The sequence below is a fragment of the Panthera uncia genome, chromosome D1 (assembly GCF_023721935.1).
Source record: "Panthera uncia isolate 11264 chromosome D1, Puncia_PCG_1.0, whole genome shotgun sequence".
Classification (NCBI taxonomy): domain Eukaryota; kingdom Metazoa; phylum Chordata; class Mammalia; order Carnivora; family Felidae; genus Panthera; species Panthera uncia.
In genome coordinates, this window is record NC_064808.1 from 90,941,002 (window position 1) to 90,956,768 (window position 15,767).

A 15,767-nucleotide genomic window follows, 5' to 3' on the forward strand; every position below is an offset into this window, starting at 1 on the left:
GGCACGGGAGGCTTTTCTTCAACACACATTGTTAGGTACAATTCTATACATACATGTGAGAATTTTCTATTCCATCCAATTCGGTGATGATTTGTTCTCAGAATGTTTTGTTTGAAGCAGAGAGAGCCAGCAACTAAAACGTAATGGTTCAGTTGTTTATTATAGTGTGCAAGTTATGTATATTATTTTAGATGGAAAGACAAGGAAATAACCACTTTGTGAATTGAAAATAAGATATAAATTAAGAGTAAATTTGGGGCACCTCGCTGGCTCAGTCAATACAGCATGTGACTCTTGATCTCAGAGTCATAAGTTCGAGCCCCACGTGTTGTGTAGAATTTATTTAAAAAATAAAAAAATGTTTTAAAACAAAGAATAAATTTCAAATGTGATAAATGTCTCCAAAAGATTATAGATCTAGCCTTATTGGGAGGAAAATATCCCTTCTCCTTGGAGGACCAAAGAACTGTGACTCCTCAAGGACAGGAGTATGTTTCATTCATTTTGGGATCTCGGCAGGTGCTCAGTAACTAACATTTGCCAACACTATACCATCAACTTTTGACGGAGGAGATAGCAGGTATCCAGCACCATCTGTAATGACCCTTGCTTTGGTGCCCATTAACTGTGAACACCTGGGCAAAGTCTCTTGTTCTGAGTCTAATCTGTATAATGGGAGCAACGATGCCTACCTTGTACTTTTCTATAGTGTAAAATGAACATCATAACACTTACCTTGTAGGATCAGGTTAAGTGTGAAGTCAGATAACATACAGAAAGCTTTTAGCCCAAAGCCTAGTGGAAGACTGCTAGATAGCACTATCTTGCATGTAAGTAAATGGTAGCTAGGTCTTGAAATTCGGAAAGGATTTTTAAGTGACCAAAATAGGGTAGAACAGAAATGATACACTTCAGAGGTAAAGGGACAGATGGAGAAAATATGTAGAGATGTGACAGTGGAAGGAATGTCTGAGTAAAGTGAAAATGTCTAACTTAAAATAGAAATAGTGATAAGAGATAATATTGGAAAAGGTAAATGTCAGGTTAAAGAGTTCCTGTTTTAGAGTTTATGAGCGGGGGGATGGGGGAATCAAACGTAGGCTTATTACTGCCCAGCTGTGGCATTTGAACATTCAATTTATTTTTTTTTTAAGTTTATTTATTTACTTTGAAAGAGAGAGAGAGCACAAGCAGGGGAGGGGCAGAGAGAGAGAGGAAGAGAGGATCACAGGCAGCCTCCATGAAGCCAGCACAGAGCCTGATGTGGGGCTCAAACACACAAACTGTGAGATCATGACCTGAGCCTAAATCAAGAGTCCAATGCTTAACCAACTGAGCCACCCAGACACCCCTGAACATTCAAATTAAGTAATGACTCAAAGCTTGTGAATTTTCCCTGGCTAAGAGAATCACGAATGCGTAAACTTTTTGTTCAGTTACTCTATTTAAGCCAACGTGTGTTGCTGATTAAAAAGGAACTCCTGGATGGCTCAGTCGGTTAAGCGTCTGACTACAGCTTGCCTCAGGTCATGATCCCACGGTTCATGGGTTCCAGCCCCACATCCAGTTCCGTGCTCACAGGGTGGAGCTTATTTGGGATTCTCTCTCTCCCTCCCTCTCTCTCTGCCCCTCCCCAGCTCATGTTTTCTCTGTCTCAAAATCAATAAACTACAACAACAACAACAACAAAAAGGAACTACTTAGTCTAATCATAAATCTTATTCTTCCTCCTAAAAGTGGGGAGACCATAGCAAGAAAATGGTCTTAGATTTTAATACAAGGTCATTCGGTTAGACTTGAGGGACAGAGAAATCAAATGACTTGCTAAGTTCTCCACGACTAAATTCTGTTCCGTGTTTCTCCAATGGATAATTTCAGGCTTGAATATCCCTAAAGAATGAGAAAAAGCCCAAGAAATACATGAAATAGCTGTGGCTCACTTACCTGGAGCTTCCCACTTAAGATATCCCAATCATCGATATATAAATTCAGGCCAAAATGTTTAATACTGCCAAGATTCCATCAGGCCTTTGAGACGGCTTTGGGGAACAGAAGTTGCTAGTTTTAGTGCAAAGGGATTATTGACAGAGCAAGACATAAAATACCAGGCGTTAGGTAAGCAAACCTGCCAGGTGCTCTCCCAAGCCAAAAGTCACAGGGGACCACATAAAGGACCAGACCATGGGAAGGGCAATGACTTTAGTAAACCATCCCTGTAGGATAAATTAACTGCTCTCCCTCTAGTTTGGAGATGTTTCTATATCACATCACAGCCCCGTAATTCAAAGATTAAATTTGCAATTATTTGTTTGCAAATTCTCTTTTCCCATCTTTCTCTTGCATCTTATTTTACAGCCATGCCAAATTACTATACAGATCAAAGATCTAAATGCAAAAAAATAAACCAATGACAAAGTTCACTGAAAAAGAAAGAGTTCAACTACCTTGAACCAATACCTTAATCAGACTTTATTATCCTCTACCAACTAGTTTTTGCACAATTATTCTTGTTAAAGATTTAAAAGACCATTTGTATATTTGATAATATTTATGCATATTCATGAGGAAAATTATATACTGCACAAAATCCTCAAATTTGTAGACAACTTAGAACATATTCTTCAGAGATATGCAAAGTCCACTGAATGCTTGTTGTATATTGATTTCCAGAAAATTTATTTCAATTCAGTTATGTGAGATATCCAAGCTCATCACTTTCTTGCCACTAAGAGATATTATCAATTTTTACACCATATTCAATAGAATTTCTAAAAATATAATTTTAATATATTTTTAAATTATTATTGAGGGTAGTATTTCTTTTGTCATTTCAAAATTCCTCCAAGACTTTCATATTGATATTAGTATTTTTTCTGTTCCTTTCCCAGACTTCCCATGCGTTGTTTTTGTATACTTTTTCTTATTTTTGTGCTATTTTAAGAAGAGAAGCTGTATTTACATATAAATAAACACACATTTACATATTCATGTGCATGAATATTTATATGTAACTAGGCATGTATATATTTAAATATATGTGTTTAAATGTGTTTATAATTTATATAAACTATTACGTTCTTGACTATTCAATGGTCAAGACCCCGTGTTTTAAATTTTTTTTAAATGTTTATTTATTTATTTTGAGAGAGAGAGCACGTGCAACCAGGGGAGGGACAGAGAGAGAAGGAGAGAGAGAATTCCAAGTAGGCTCTGTGCTGTCAGCACAGAGTTCCATGCAGGGCTCAATCTCATGAACCATGAGATCATGACCTGAGCCAAAATAGTCAGATGCTTAACCCACTGGGCCACCCAGGTGCCCCCACTTTTTTGTGCTTTAAATATTATTTCATAATTTGTTTTTTATGTTTAGAAAGGCCTTTCCCAGTTAATATGCATCCTAGATTACCTAGATTTTATTCAGTTTTGTTCCTTTATTTATTTTCCATTTAAATCTATAGAGAGTCTGGAAGTTTAAGTGAAGCATTAATGTTTTTCTAAGAAGCTAAATTTCCAAACTCTATTTTTTATGTAACTTATACCTTTGCTATTGGTTTGTGATATACTTGTTGTCATACACTAAGTTTTTTTATATGTATCAAGATTTGTTTCAACATTTGATTTTATTTCATTGAAAAGTCTTATCAATTCTCATACCAGTATATCCTAGCTTTACTTGTTTTTAAACTAATACATTTATGTATATTTCACTGATTTGAATTTAGCGATAAATCCAGAAAGATATTAGGTAATGGTGAGAGCAAAAAGCTTTGTCTTCTTTCGCTTATTTTAATACCTATGGTTTTTATTTTTCCTTGTGAGGGAAGATCACTTTATTACTAGATTACTAAATATTTTGAAATGTTTTAAAATATTTTTAACGTTTATTTATTTTTGAGAGAGAGGGAGAAACAGAGCGTGAACAGGGGAGGAATAGAGAGAGAGGGAGACAGAATCAGAAGCAGGCTCCAGGCTCTGAGCTGTCAGCACAGAGCCTGATGTGGGGTTTGAACTCACAAGCCCCAAGATCATGACCTGAGTTGAAGTCAGATGCTTTACTGACTGAGCCACCCAGGCGCCCCTGAAATTTTTTTGATGATTGCTTTATTTTATTGAGGTTATCAATATTTATAATTGGATCAGTTTACATGAAATGAATTTACGTACAGTTTTTAGTATAAATAGATCCTAAAATTTCTGGGTGAAACTTTAAGGTGCATTGTTTTTGTTTGTTGGTATTAATGTTAGGACTTTTACATATGTATCCAGTGGTGAAATCAGTCTAAAGACTACATTTCATGCTGTCTTGGTAGGTCTTGATATCCAGATAACATCTAATGAATTGGGGACTATCTCAAGTTTTCCTGGATTCTGGAAAATTACTTGTTTTTTTTTAATGCTTACTTATTTTTTAGAGAGAGAGAGACAGAGTGCAAGCAGGGTAGGGGCACAGAGAAGGACACAGAATCCAAAGCAGACTCCAGGCTCTGGGCTGTCAGCACAGAGCCCGTCACAGGACTCGAACTCACAAACTGTGAGATCATGACCTGAGCCAAAGTTGGATGCTTAACCGATTGAGTCACCCAGGCCCCCTGGAAAATTACTTTTTGATGCTTTTTATAAAATTGACCAAAAGTATTTCCTAGGGTTGTATCTAATTTTGAAAAATAATTTTTTTATCTTAATGATATATGTAAAATGGTATTTCATTATGGTTTTAATTTTCATTTCCTCTATCATTAGTAAGATTGAACATCAGGAACTATTTTGGAATATCTTTGTGAATTTTTTTTCATATGTTTTCCCACTTTTCTTCTACGTTTTGAACATTTTTTTCCAAATTTTAAGAATTCTTTATATATTGGGGAGATTATCACTTTTTCTATGATATATGTTGTAAATATTTTGTTTTGTTTATGGTGTTTTCTAATGCAAATTTTTTTTTTGCTTTTATTGAGTCAAATATGTCAATCTATTCTTCTGTTGCATATGAATTTTGAGTTATAGTTGAAAAATATTCCATAAATCCATCTTAAAGAAAAATCACCTCTTTTCATCTGATGCTTGTACATTTTTATTTCTTACATTTAGTTATCCTTATAAATGATATGAAGTCTAATTTTAAATCTAATTTTATGTTTTTCCACAGACATAACTAGTTGTCCCAACACTATGTATTAAAAATTCCAAATTTGCCCTAATTATTTGAGGTTCTCTCTTTATCATATATTAACCTTTGCATGTACTTTGGTCTATTTCTAAAATTTCTATTCTATTTCACTAGTCTTCTTACCTGTTCAAGTCAGTATCACACTTTCTAAATATAAAGGCTTAGAGTCTGTTTTGATATCTCATGAGGCTAGTTTCCCCTCTTATATACTTATTACTTTTATTTTTTACGGTTTTAATTCCAGTCAGTTAATACACAGTATTATATTAGTTTCAGGTGTACAATGTAGTAATTCAACACTTCCATACATCACCCAGTGCTCATCACAACAGGTGCACTCTTTAATACACATCACCTATTTTACCCATCTGCCTACCCACATCCCCTCTGGTAACCGTCAAGTTTGCTCTTTATAATTAAAAGCCTGTTTCTTGATTTGTTTCTCTTTCTTATTTTCCCCCCTTTACTTGTGTGTTTTACTTCTTAAACTCCACAGATGGCTGAAATCATATGGCATTTGTCTTTCTCTGACTGACTTATTTGGCTTAGCATACTTTCTAGCCCTATCCATGACGTTGCAAATGGCAAGATATCATTCTTTTTTGTGGTTGAATAACATTGCATTGTATATACATCTTCTTTATCCACTCATCCATCAGTGGACACTTGGGCTGCTTCCATATCTTGACTATTGTAACAAATGAATTCAGTAAAGTCTCAAGATACAAAATCAACTGTGCAGAAATCTGCCTCATTTCTATACACCAATAATGAAGCAGCAGAAAGAGAAATTTAAAAAATAATCCTGTTTACACTTGCACCCAAAATAATAAGATACCCAGGATGGAAAGACATTACATGCTTATGGATAGGAAGAACAGATATTGTTGAAATGTTATACTACCCAAAGCGATCTACACATTTAATGCAATCCTTATCATAATACTAACAGAATTTTTCGCAGAACTAGAACAAAGAATCCTAAAATTTGTATGGAACCACAAAAGACCCCAACCAGCCAAAGCAATCTTGAAAAAGAAAAGCAAAGCTGGAGGCATGACAATTAGGGACTTCAAGTTACGTTACAAAGCTGTAGTTATCAAAATAATGTGGTGCTGGCACAAAACGGAGCATCAATCAATAGAACAGAATAAAAAATGCAGAAATAAACCCACAATTATATGATCAAATTAATCTTCGATAAAGCAGGAAAGAATATTTAACAGGAAGAAGTTTCTTCAGCAAATGGTGCTGGGAAAACTGGACAGGAAGATGCAAAAGAATGAAACTATACCACTTTCTATCTTTATCTATCTATCCACACCACACACAAAAATAAACTCAAAATGAGTTAAAGACCTAAATGTGAGACATGAGACCACAAAAATCCTAGAAGAGAACACAGGCAATAACTTCTTTGACATGGGCTTCAGCCACTTCTCTCTAGATATGTCTCCTGAGGCAAGGGAAACAAAAGCAAAAATAAACTATTGGGACTAAATAAATAAACTGCTGCACAGCAAAAGAAATAATCAACAAAACTAAAGGCAAACTATAGAATGGGAGGAAGATATTTGCAAATGACATATCTGATACAGGGTTACTATCCAAAAACTATAAAGAACTTATAAAACTCAACACCCCAAAAACAAATAATCCTATTAGAAAATAGGCAGAAGACATGAACAGACATTTCTCCAAAGAAGACATACCGACATCCAGCAGACACATGGACAGATGTTCATCATCACTTATCATTAGCGATATACAAATCAAAACTACAATGAGGGGCAGGGGCGCCTGGGTGGCTGAGTCAGCTAAGCATCTGACTTCGGCTCAGGTCATTATCTCATGATCTCATGAGTTTGAGCCCTGCATCAGGCTCTGTGCTGACAGCTCAGAGCCTGGATCCTGCTCCAGATTCTGAGTCTCCTTCTCTCTCTGCCCCTCCCCCCACTCGTGCTCTCTCTGTCTCTCAAAAATGAATAAGCATTAAAAAGGAAAAACACTACCACGAGGGGCACCTGGGTGGCTCAGTTGGTTAAGCATCTGACTGTTGATTTCAGCTCAGGTCATGATCTCACGGTTCATGAGTCTGGGCCCCACATTGGGCTCTGTGCTGACATCGTGGAACCTGCTTGGGATTCTTTCTCTTCTCTCTCTGCCACTTCTCTGCTCATGCTCTAGCATGCTGTCTCTCAAAATAAATAAATAAACTTTAAATACATATAATATATTCATAATAAAAGTTTACAACAATAATATGAAATATTATATTCAAATGGCATGAGGGAGACTTCTAGAGTGCTGTTCAGATTCTGTTTCTTTATTTGAGTGTTCATTACACAGGTGTGTTCTCTTTGTGAACATTTAAAGAGCTATACACTTACCATTTGCGAACTTGTATATATGCATGTCATATGTCAAAAAAGGTTACTCAAACTTTCTTCCAAAACCAAAACAAAATAACACATGAAAATAAAATAAAGGGGGCAAACAGAGTACGAGAAGAGAAATCATAGCCAAATTTTACTTACATAGATTCAAGAATTCTAAAATAATTAGAAAATTTATTTCAGCAATGTATTAAGAGAAACATGACTAAACGGGAATTTTCCCAGGTGTGCAAACTGTTTAACAATGAGAAACAAGAGAGGAAAGTTGGTGTGGTAAAATTTGTACAGGCACATCAGATGAGTCTGAAAATTTAATTTAAAACAATCCAAAACAAATGGGGCACAGCGTTAAAGTTTTAAAAAGTTAGGCAACAGGTACATAAGTGGTTATCACATTGCTTTCTACTTTGTTCTGTATGTTTAAAATATTTCACAATAAAATACAGAGAAAATTTTCACAAATTATAATTTATATAAAAGAAACATCCTATTATTGGAATAGGAAAAAAATCAACTGATCTCAATAGACGCATAGAAATTTTCAATGAAATTAATCATTTACTTTTGGTAAACTCACTCTGCAAATTAGATATAGAAGAAGTCCTTTATTTTTTTTTTAATTTTTTTAATGCTTGCTCATTTTTGAGAGACAGAGAGAGACAGAGCATGAGTGGGGGAGGGGCAGAGAGAGAGGAAGACACAGAATCTGAAGCAGGCTCCAGGCTCTGAGCTGTCAGCACAGAGCCTGGCACAGGGCTTGAACCCACGAACCATGAGATCATGACCTGAGCCAAAGTCAGATGCTTAACCCACTGAGCCACCCAGGTGCCCCAAGAAGTCCTTTAATTTGATGAGGCAAATATGACAAATTCTACAGTGCATATAATATCGACTATTAGGATTATGGAGGCATTCTTATTAAAATAAAGAACATAGAAAGGATGCTTACTATCTTTTTTCCCATTCAACCTTATCTTGGAGATCTGAGCCAATGAATAAGACAACACAAAAGAGGTAAGTGATATAAGTATTGGAATGAAGTGAACATCTTTTCTTTGGACAATATGTTTTCCTCCAAGGATAACCTAAGAGAGCATACAGGTAAAATTATAAGTACTAAAATAAGAATTCAGTAAAGTTTCTAGAGACAAAAAATCAACAAATTTACACCAGTAATAGGCAACTAGAAAATGTTATAAAATATTTCAATTCAGAAAAGCATAAAACTGCAGGTTACCTATGAATCAACCTTAACAAAAAGATCTGTCTGGAAAAAATAAATCACAAAACATTATTGAAGGGCGTGAAAGAAGACCTATATAAATAGTATCACATTTTGGCATTGGATGAAAAAATATTATTAGCATTGTTAAATATCCCCAAATTAGTTAATAAATTAATATGATTCTGAATCGAATCATAAGTAGGATTTTTCTGGAACTATACAAGCTAATCTTGCTATTTATATGAAGACCAAAGACCAAGAACAAGTCAAGATAATTTTGAACAAGAATAAGGACTTGGGCATATTGAACATCAACACTTTCTTTCTCTACATAGTAATTAAGATCGTTGTGCCATGCAGGGATATAAAAATAGACCAATGGAATACGCTATGGAGATCAGAAACAGACTGACTTTTATGTATATTTGGTATATGTAGGAGATTATGTTACAACTCAGTATGATAAGGAATTAAGCCATAAAAATATTCTGAATAGATAGTTATCCACATGGAAAGTAGGTAAAATTGGATCTTTACCTTATATGATAAGCAGAGATTATTCCCAATAAGAGTAAAGAGAGCAAGGAAGGAATTGTTAAATAAGACACAATAAAGCACCAACTAAAAGGGAAAGGTTGACCTATTGTATTACATTTCATTTGAATACCTCTGTAAAACAAAAAAACCTCATAAACAAGGTTAAAAGCCAAGGCACAACCAGTTAGTATTAGTTTCCAATATATAAGAACTACAAATCAATAAGAAATAGACAAATCATTCATTTTAAAAATGGTCAAACACAGTAATTCAGAGAAGAGGAAATCCAAAAGCTCAATAATGAAATGAAAAGGAGAGTTGCTGATAGGGAACGTTTATTGATGTGGCAAGGGACAGTATACCCTGAGTGTCCAGTGTAGTGTTGAGGCACTTGGAGGTCAGAGACAAGCAATATCTGATGTTACGTGGTCACCTGACAACCCTGGAGACCCTCATTTTCTTAAAAAGTGAGCAAACTCAGTGATAGTTCAGAGATTAAAAAGACTGATCACTGAAGGACTGGCAAGGTACAAAGAAACTAGAATTTTCATACATTGCTGGCAGAAGTATAAATTAGAACAGCCATTTTTTGCATCACTTTGTCAATATTTAATTAACTTGAAAATGAAGATACTTTCTTTTTTTTAATGTTTATTTTTGAGAGAGAGCGAGTGCGTGCGCGTGCAAATGGGGGAGGGGCAGAGGGGGGAGGGGCAGAAGGGGGGGAGGGACAGAGGATCCAAAGTGGGCTCTGTGCTGACAGCAGAGAGCCCAATGCGGTGCTCAAACTCACAAATCCCCAGTCAAGTCCAACACCCAACTGATTGAGCCACCCAGGCACCCCAATAAAGATAGTTTCTGCTATTCTAGTCCTAGATAAACACCCTAAGAGAAACTCTAGCTCATGGACAGAGGGAGTTGTGTATAAGAAAGTTCATAACAGCACTATTTATAACAGAATAAAAGAAAACAACTAGATTTTCATCAACTGGAGAATGAATATTTTACATTATATGTCTACAATGGAAAACTTAGCAGTAGTTTCAATGAATGAAGTCAAACAAAACGTAATGAATCCCAAAACCATACACGCAGTTGAGTGAAAAAAACAAGCTGCAAAAATGATCTGTACAGTCTGACTTTTAATGATCTTTGAACATTTGGAAAGCTAATCTATATAATTTTAAAGATGCATTAAGTTCTTAAAAATGACAATGTGAATGTAAAATGATCAGCGATGCATCATTAAAAGTGTTTTGTGACGAGCAGCAAGGGAGGGAAATGAGATTAGGGAACTTTTTAGAGGAACATCCGTTTTGTCTATAAATTTAATTTGAAAACATCTAAAGCAAATAGGGCATAATTGTAAAATTTCATAAGGCTGAGTGATGTGTGCACAGGTGTTTATCATGTTTTGTATTCTTTCTGAATGTCTGAAATATTTCACAATAAGTGTGATGTACAGAGTTAACAATACAGCAAGTATTAGTTAATGATATTTATTAAATGAATAACAAATGTTATTAAATGGTGAGAACAAATAAAAGAAACCGTTCAGCAGGTCAGGATCGAAAAAAAATAAATAAAAATAAAAAAACCACCTTCCGGATCTTCTTACAGACCCTAACCCAGTCACATGCATTAAATAATGCCAAACAAAGACACCACGGCTGTAGAGACACAATGCACATACACACAACGTTGTTTCTATTAAGACAAGCACACACTGAAAGATACATTGTCAAATCATACAGCCCAGGTTACACGACGTGTTTGGATGTGTGCTCTGTTTGGAAAATCTTCCTTTGTGTGAACAATACTACGAAGCATTGTGGGCTGTTCTGGTAAGGAAATAACTTTGATAGAACTCTCAGACTCCTGTCTGTCCTTAATTTCTCTGCTGGATGTACGGAGGATGGTCAGGCAGGCAAAGCTCTTGATGGATTGTTTGTACTGTAGGAGAGAGAGGACTCCTGGGGAAAAGAGAAGCCAGGGAAGGGTGATGAGGGGTCAATGGAGAGTTACAGAAATACTTCCCTCTATGTCAGCAGAGATACTCCAACCCAAAGCCCTGTGGGTCCCTTTGAACTGCCCCAGGCCACTGGAGAGGAGGATGCTTTAGTGGACGAGACCAGAAGTGTATACACAATAGCTTAAATGCTGTTCATGTCATTTTGAAAGAAGACATGCTTCTGGGTTGTGAGTGCAATTCCAAATGAAATTTTCAAGACTTTTTAAGAAAATGAGGGTCTCCAGGGTTGTCAGGTGACCACGTAACGTCAGATATTGCTTGTCTCTGACCTCCAAGTGCCTCAACACTACACTGGACACCCAGGGTATACTGTCCCTTGCCACATCAATAAACATTCCCTATCAGCAACTCTCCTTAGTCATGACTTGGATGGTTATCTCTGTCCTGAAGTGGGGATGGTGTGAAAGACAGTAGAAAGGGCAGAAATGAGAGCTGCCCTTGAGGCAAGCTTATTGAATATTTCACACAGCCCTCATCTCCAACTCTGCCCTTGAAGGAACTGCCCTCAGAGAGTGAGTCACCTGAACTTTCGCCCTTTAAAATGTAAGGATTGGCACTTTTCCCCATCTCGCTTTCCCATCCTTTTACTCTCCTCTAACGGGGATAGACTGGTTCTGATCACCTATCAGGGGCCCTGAAAACACTCACCAGAGGCCACAAAGAGGGAGACATTTAAGTAGGCAGTGAAAATGATCCAGGTGATCTTGTAACTGGAGTAGTACACGGTTTTACCTTGACTTAGCTTTTGGTGATACATTAGGAGTGCACAGAGCAGAAGGAGACCTAATGTCCAGACAAAGGAAGGGGGGGGGGGGGGGGGGGGGGGGGGCGGAATCCCTTCTAAGGAAATTTGGCTCTTCTACTCAAGTCTTAACCCAAGATATGCCTGACTTCCAAACCTCCTACATACAACTGCACTATGTTCAAAAATCGGGGCCTTGGGTAGCTTGGTTGGTTAAGCGTCTGACTTCAGCTCAGGTCATGATCTCATGGTTTGTGAGTTCAAGCCTCACCTTGCACTCTGCTGACAGTTCAGAGCCTGGAGCCTGCTTTGGATTCTGTGTCTCCCTCTCTCTTTGCCCCTCCCCAATTTGTGCTCTCTCTCTCTCTCTCAAAAATAAATAAACATTAAAAAAAAAAAAAAACCCAACCTTGCTAAGTGGTACATTCAATTCAGAAGCTGCGTATCTGAGCCAAAGAACTAGGATGGTTGCAGCCTAGATCCTTAAACCAAATTTATCTCCAAGCCTGTGTTAGGGGAGCCAAGAGGTTACCTGTGAAGAAACTGAGGAAGACAGCGATGAAGAGGGTATGTTTAGTTTGAGGAATCAGGTAGGTGGATTCCAAACCCAGGAACAAGTTATGGATGAAGGAAAGGATGAGAACCAAAATCATCATGGTCCTGACCACTTCCAGGCCATCTGTTGGAAAGCAGAAGCTATGCTGAAAGAGGGACAGATATTTTTTCTAGGCTCATTTCCACCTGGAAATTTCCACAATTCTCTAGGTAAAAATCAGAATGAGGTAAAAATATTTCTTTAAATAATAAAGAGGAACAAGGGGAAAAGAATAAAGAGGTAGGGGGCCTTAAGCTGAGTGGGAAAGAGAACCAGAAGAAACTGTTCTCTTAGTGTTTCTGTAAGTTTCTTTCTCTTCTATTCTTTTCACAGAACAGATTTCTTGTTAAATATAATTCATCCTGCCCTCCTCCAGTGGCAAAACAAGCTATTTTCCTTGTTGCCAGTTACCTTTCTTTTGTTCCCTCATGTTCTAGATGTGCTGACCACCCTGCTGCTACTGCCAATGTCTCTCAAATGTCCAGCAGTGAAGTCTGTGAGCTTCTAAACTTTTCTCCAAAATATTCAAAATGGCGAGATTTTAGAGTCAGTCTTGACTCTTGATTATGGAGCTGGGTGCAATGCAGCCAGCAGAAGTTGCCCCAGAGAATAATAATGAGTAAGCCGGTGAGATAAATGGAAGTCAAGGAAAGATGAACCCTCCCTCTCCACCCGTCTCTTTCCATAGTGCAGTTCTGACCTTCTGGCCAAAGAGTAGTGCAACATATCCAGGGACTGTGGCTTACTGTATTTTTCTTTGTTTCCAATGTCAGTTCAACCCATTCTTCCATGATGATTCCTATGGCCAAGAAGACTAAGGCCCAGGAAGAGAAGACCATGTTGGTGGCCTGGATACCTCTGGGTGATATGTTCCCCATTGTGAGTGGGGATTTCAAGCCGAGACCACCACCAATATCTCAGATGGCTCTTCTCTGATTTGATTATTTCTTCACAAGAGGAAGAGTAAAATCTAAACTTTTAGTGATTGCTGAGGTATTGGCAGGGGCAGAGCTCATAAAGCCTGTGGACCAAAGAAGATAAATCCCACCCCTCACTACTCCTATATGTGGGCCTGCCTTGCTGTCAGGGCTGCTAACTGCCATGGAATCATCTATTGACTTGACCCTTGACCCTGATGGCTGGTGCAGTAGGAGGACCATGGCTGACTACAGGTCATGAGAGAGCTACCCAATATAGAGGGAGATAAAATATCACATAGTAGAGAGAGCTGCCAGCTTTAGTGATAACTAGAGGCCTTGAAAGAGGTTAGGCATGCCTGACTAAAGAGGTCCAATTTTAGAGCTAGGATTATATGTTCCAGGATTACTTGACATTAGGTAGGGATCAGTGAAGAGAAAAAGGCATTCAAGATCGTTGACAGGAATAGTCAGCCAGCTAGTACCACAAAAGGGAATGACCATTCAGAATATAGGATGTTTTAGAGAAACTTGTGTCCTCATTTGGAACGCCTAAAGAAGTTTAGTTAGGTAGGCATCTGGGAAGTAGACCAGCACCTTGAAACCACAAAAGCTGGCTTGATACACCAAAGCATTGCACTCCAATATCATTTATAAGGCCAGACCATTATTTCTTGACAATTGTCTTTGTAACTTGGCAGAGAAAACATTTATGGATCCTTGAGTAGGCCACTATGGTATTCAGTAAGCTCAGAGTCAGAGGACTTGTATTAAAATCCTCCCCCTGCCCCGAAAAAAAGCCTTGTACTGAACTAAGATAAAAGTCATATCTAATGGCCTCTCTCTGCCTATTTCTTTGACCTTTCCATGGGCCAACTGGATTTCTTTCATTGCTTCAAACATGCTGTGCTTTCTTTCTTCCAGACCTCTGTACATATCTTGATATATTTTATTCTAAATTTTTTTTTAAAAAACAATGCTCAATATATTTAATCTCACAAGGGAGACTCCGTGGTTAAGAAAATGGACTCACGATCCTGGCTTTACATCCTGGCTCTACCGCTGAGCAGTTTTGTGATCTTAGAGATAATAATGCTTCCTACTACACAAGAATTTTGTAAAAAGATTGCATGAGTTTAGGAATGTAAAGCACTTAAAAAGCGTTCTTGGCACATAACAAATGACATGTAGGCAATTACCATAGTATTAATTTGGACTCCTTGGAAAAGCACCTCTGAGGCAGAGAATTGTGTGTGGAGAGTTTATTGGGGACTACTTAGCCAAGAGTCACATCTGCCAGTGTTTAAGGAAGCAGATTTGAGGAGAGGTTGAGCTGAGATGTAGTTGCAAGAAAAGAAATGTTAGCCAACACCACCAGGAGATTTGGACCTGGTGTGGCTTTTGGAGTTATCCTGAGTGCAGCAAGAGAGCTCAGTTTGCCCTGGAATGCAGGCTGTTCCTGGGCTGGTAACTCCCTTCTTCTGCGTCTAGGGCAATTCCTTTATCTCTCAGGAACTTCAAGTCTCAGCAGCCAGCACCTCGGGTAGTCTTGAAAATGAGCTCCCCCTTTCCCCTTTCCTTTCTTTATCAGGGCCAGTTTGCTGTTAGGGCTGCCAACTGCCATAGAATCACCTATTTGTTTGACCCTTGACCCTTGGGGACTAGTGTAGTGGAAGAACCAAGAGGGTCATAGCATAAGAGCACACTATGGCAACTTATATTATTATGCTCTTACGTATTGATGCTTTTATTTCTATGCAATAGATGCTTAAGAGTAGGATTCCTGGGCTGAAAGACTTAAGCCTCCTTTAAACTTATACATGATGGCACTAAGGATATAAAGATGTAACCAGAGTAGAGAAACTGGTAGGATGTGAGGGATTTGCGAGAGACGGGTCAAGGAGGAAATCATGTTTTCAGCTAGGGAGAACAGTAGTCAACGATACCATTAAGTAAGATGTAACATATGGCTGGAAACACAAGCCTGTTGAAGAAGCTAGTAAATACTGGTTTGGGTTCAGTTTAAGGTGTCTACAGGGCACACGATAGACAGAATTTTGTTCTGGAACTTGACAACAGATTAAGGGTCATCAATCAGTCTAGGGATGGCAGTTGAAACATGTGTGCATATCCTTATGTAGGGATGTAACAAGAGA

General features: G+C 37.7%; 1 protein-coding gene across 1 annotated transcript; it reads right to left on the minus strand.

Annotated features, from left to right (window-relative positions):
• Positions 1 to 10,817: 10,817 nt before the first annotated feature.
• TMEM225 (transmembrane protein 225) lies at positions 10,818 to 15,182 on the minus strand. The gene is made up of 4 exons (XM_049611490.1): positions 13,395 to 15,182; positions 12,632 to 12,778; positions 12,006 to 12,140; positions 10,818 to 11,298 (listed from the first exon to the last, which is right to left on the minus strand). Exons 1-4 carry the CDS (start codon positions 13,570 to 13,572, stop codon positions 11,072 to 11,074), a joined length of 687 nt encoding a protein of 228 aa, XP_049467447.1. The 5' UTR covers positions 13,573 to 15,182; the 3' UTR covers positions 10,818 to 11,071.
• Positions 15,183 to 15,767: the final 585 nt, after the last annotated feature.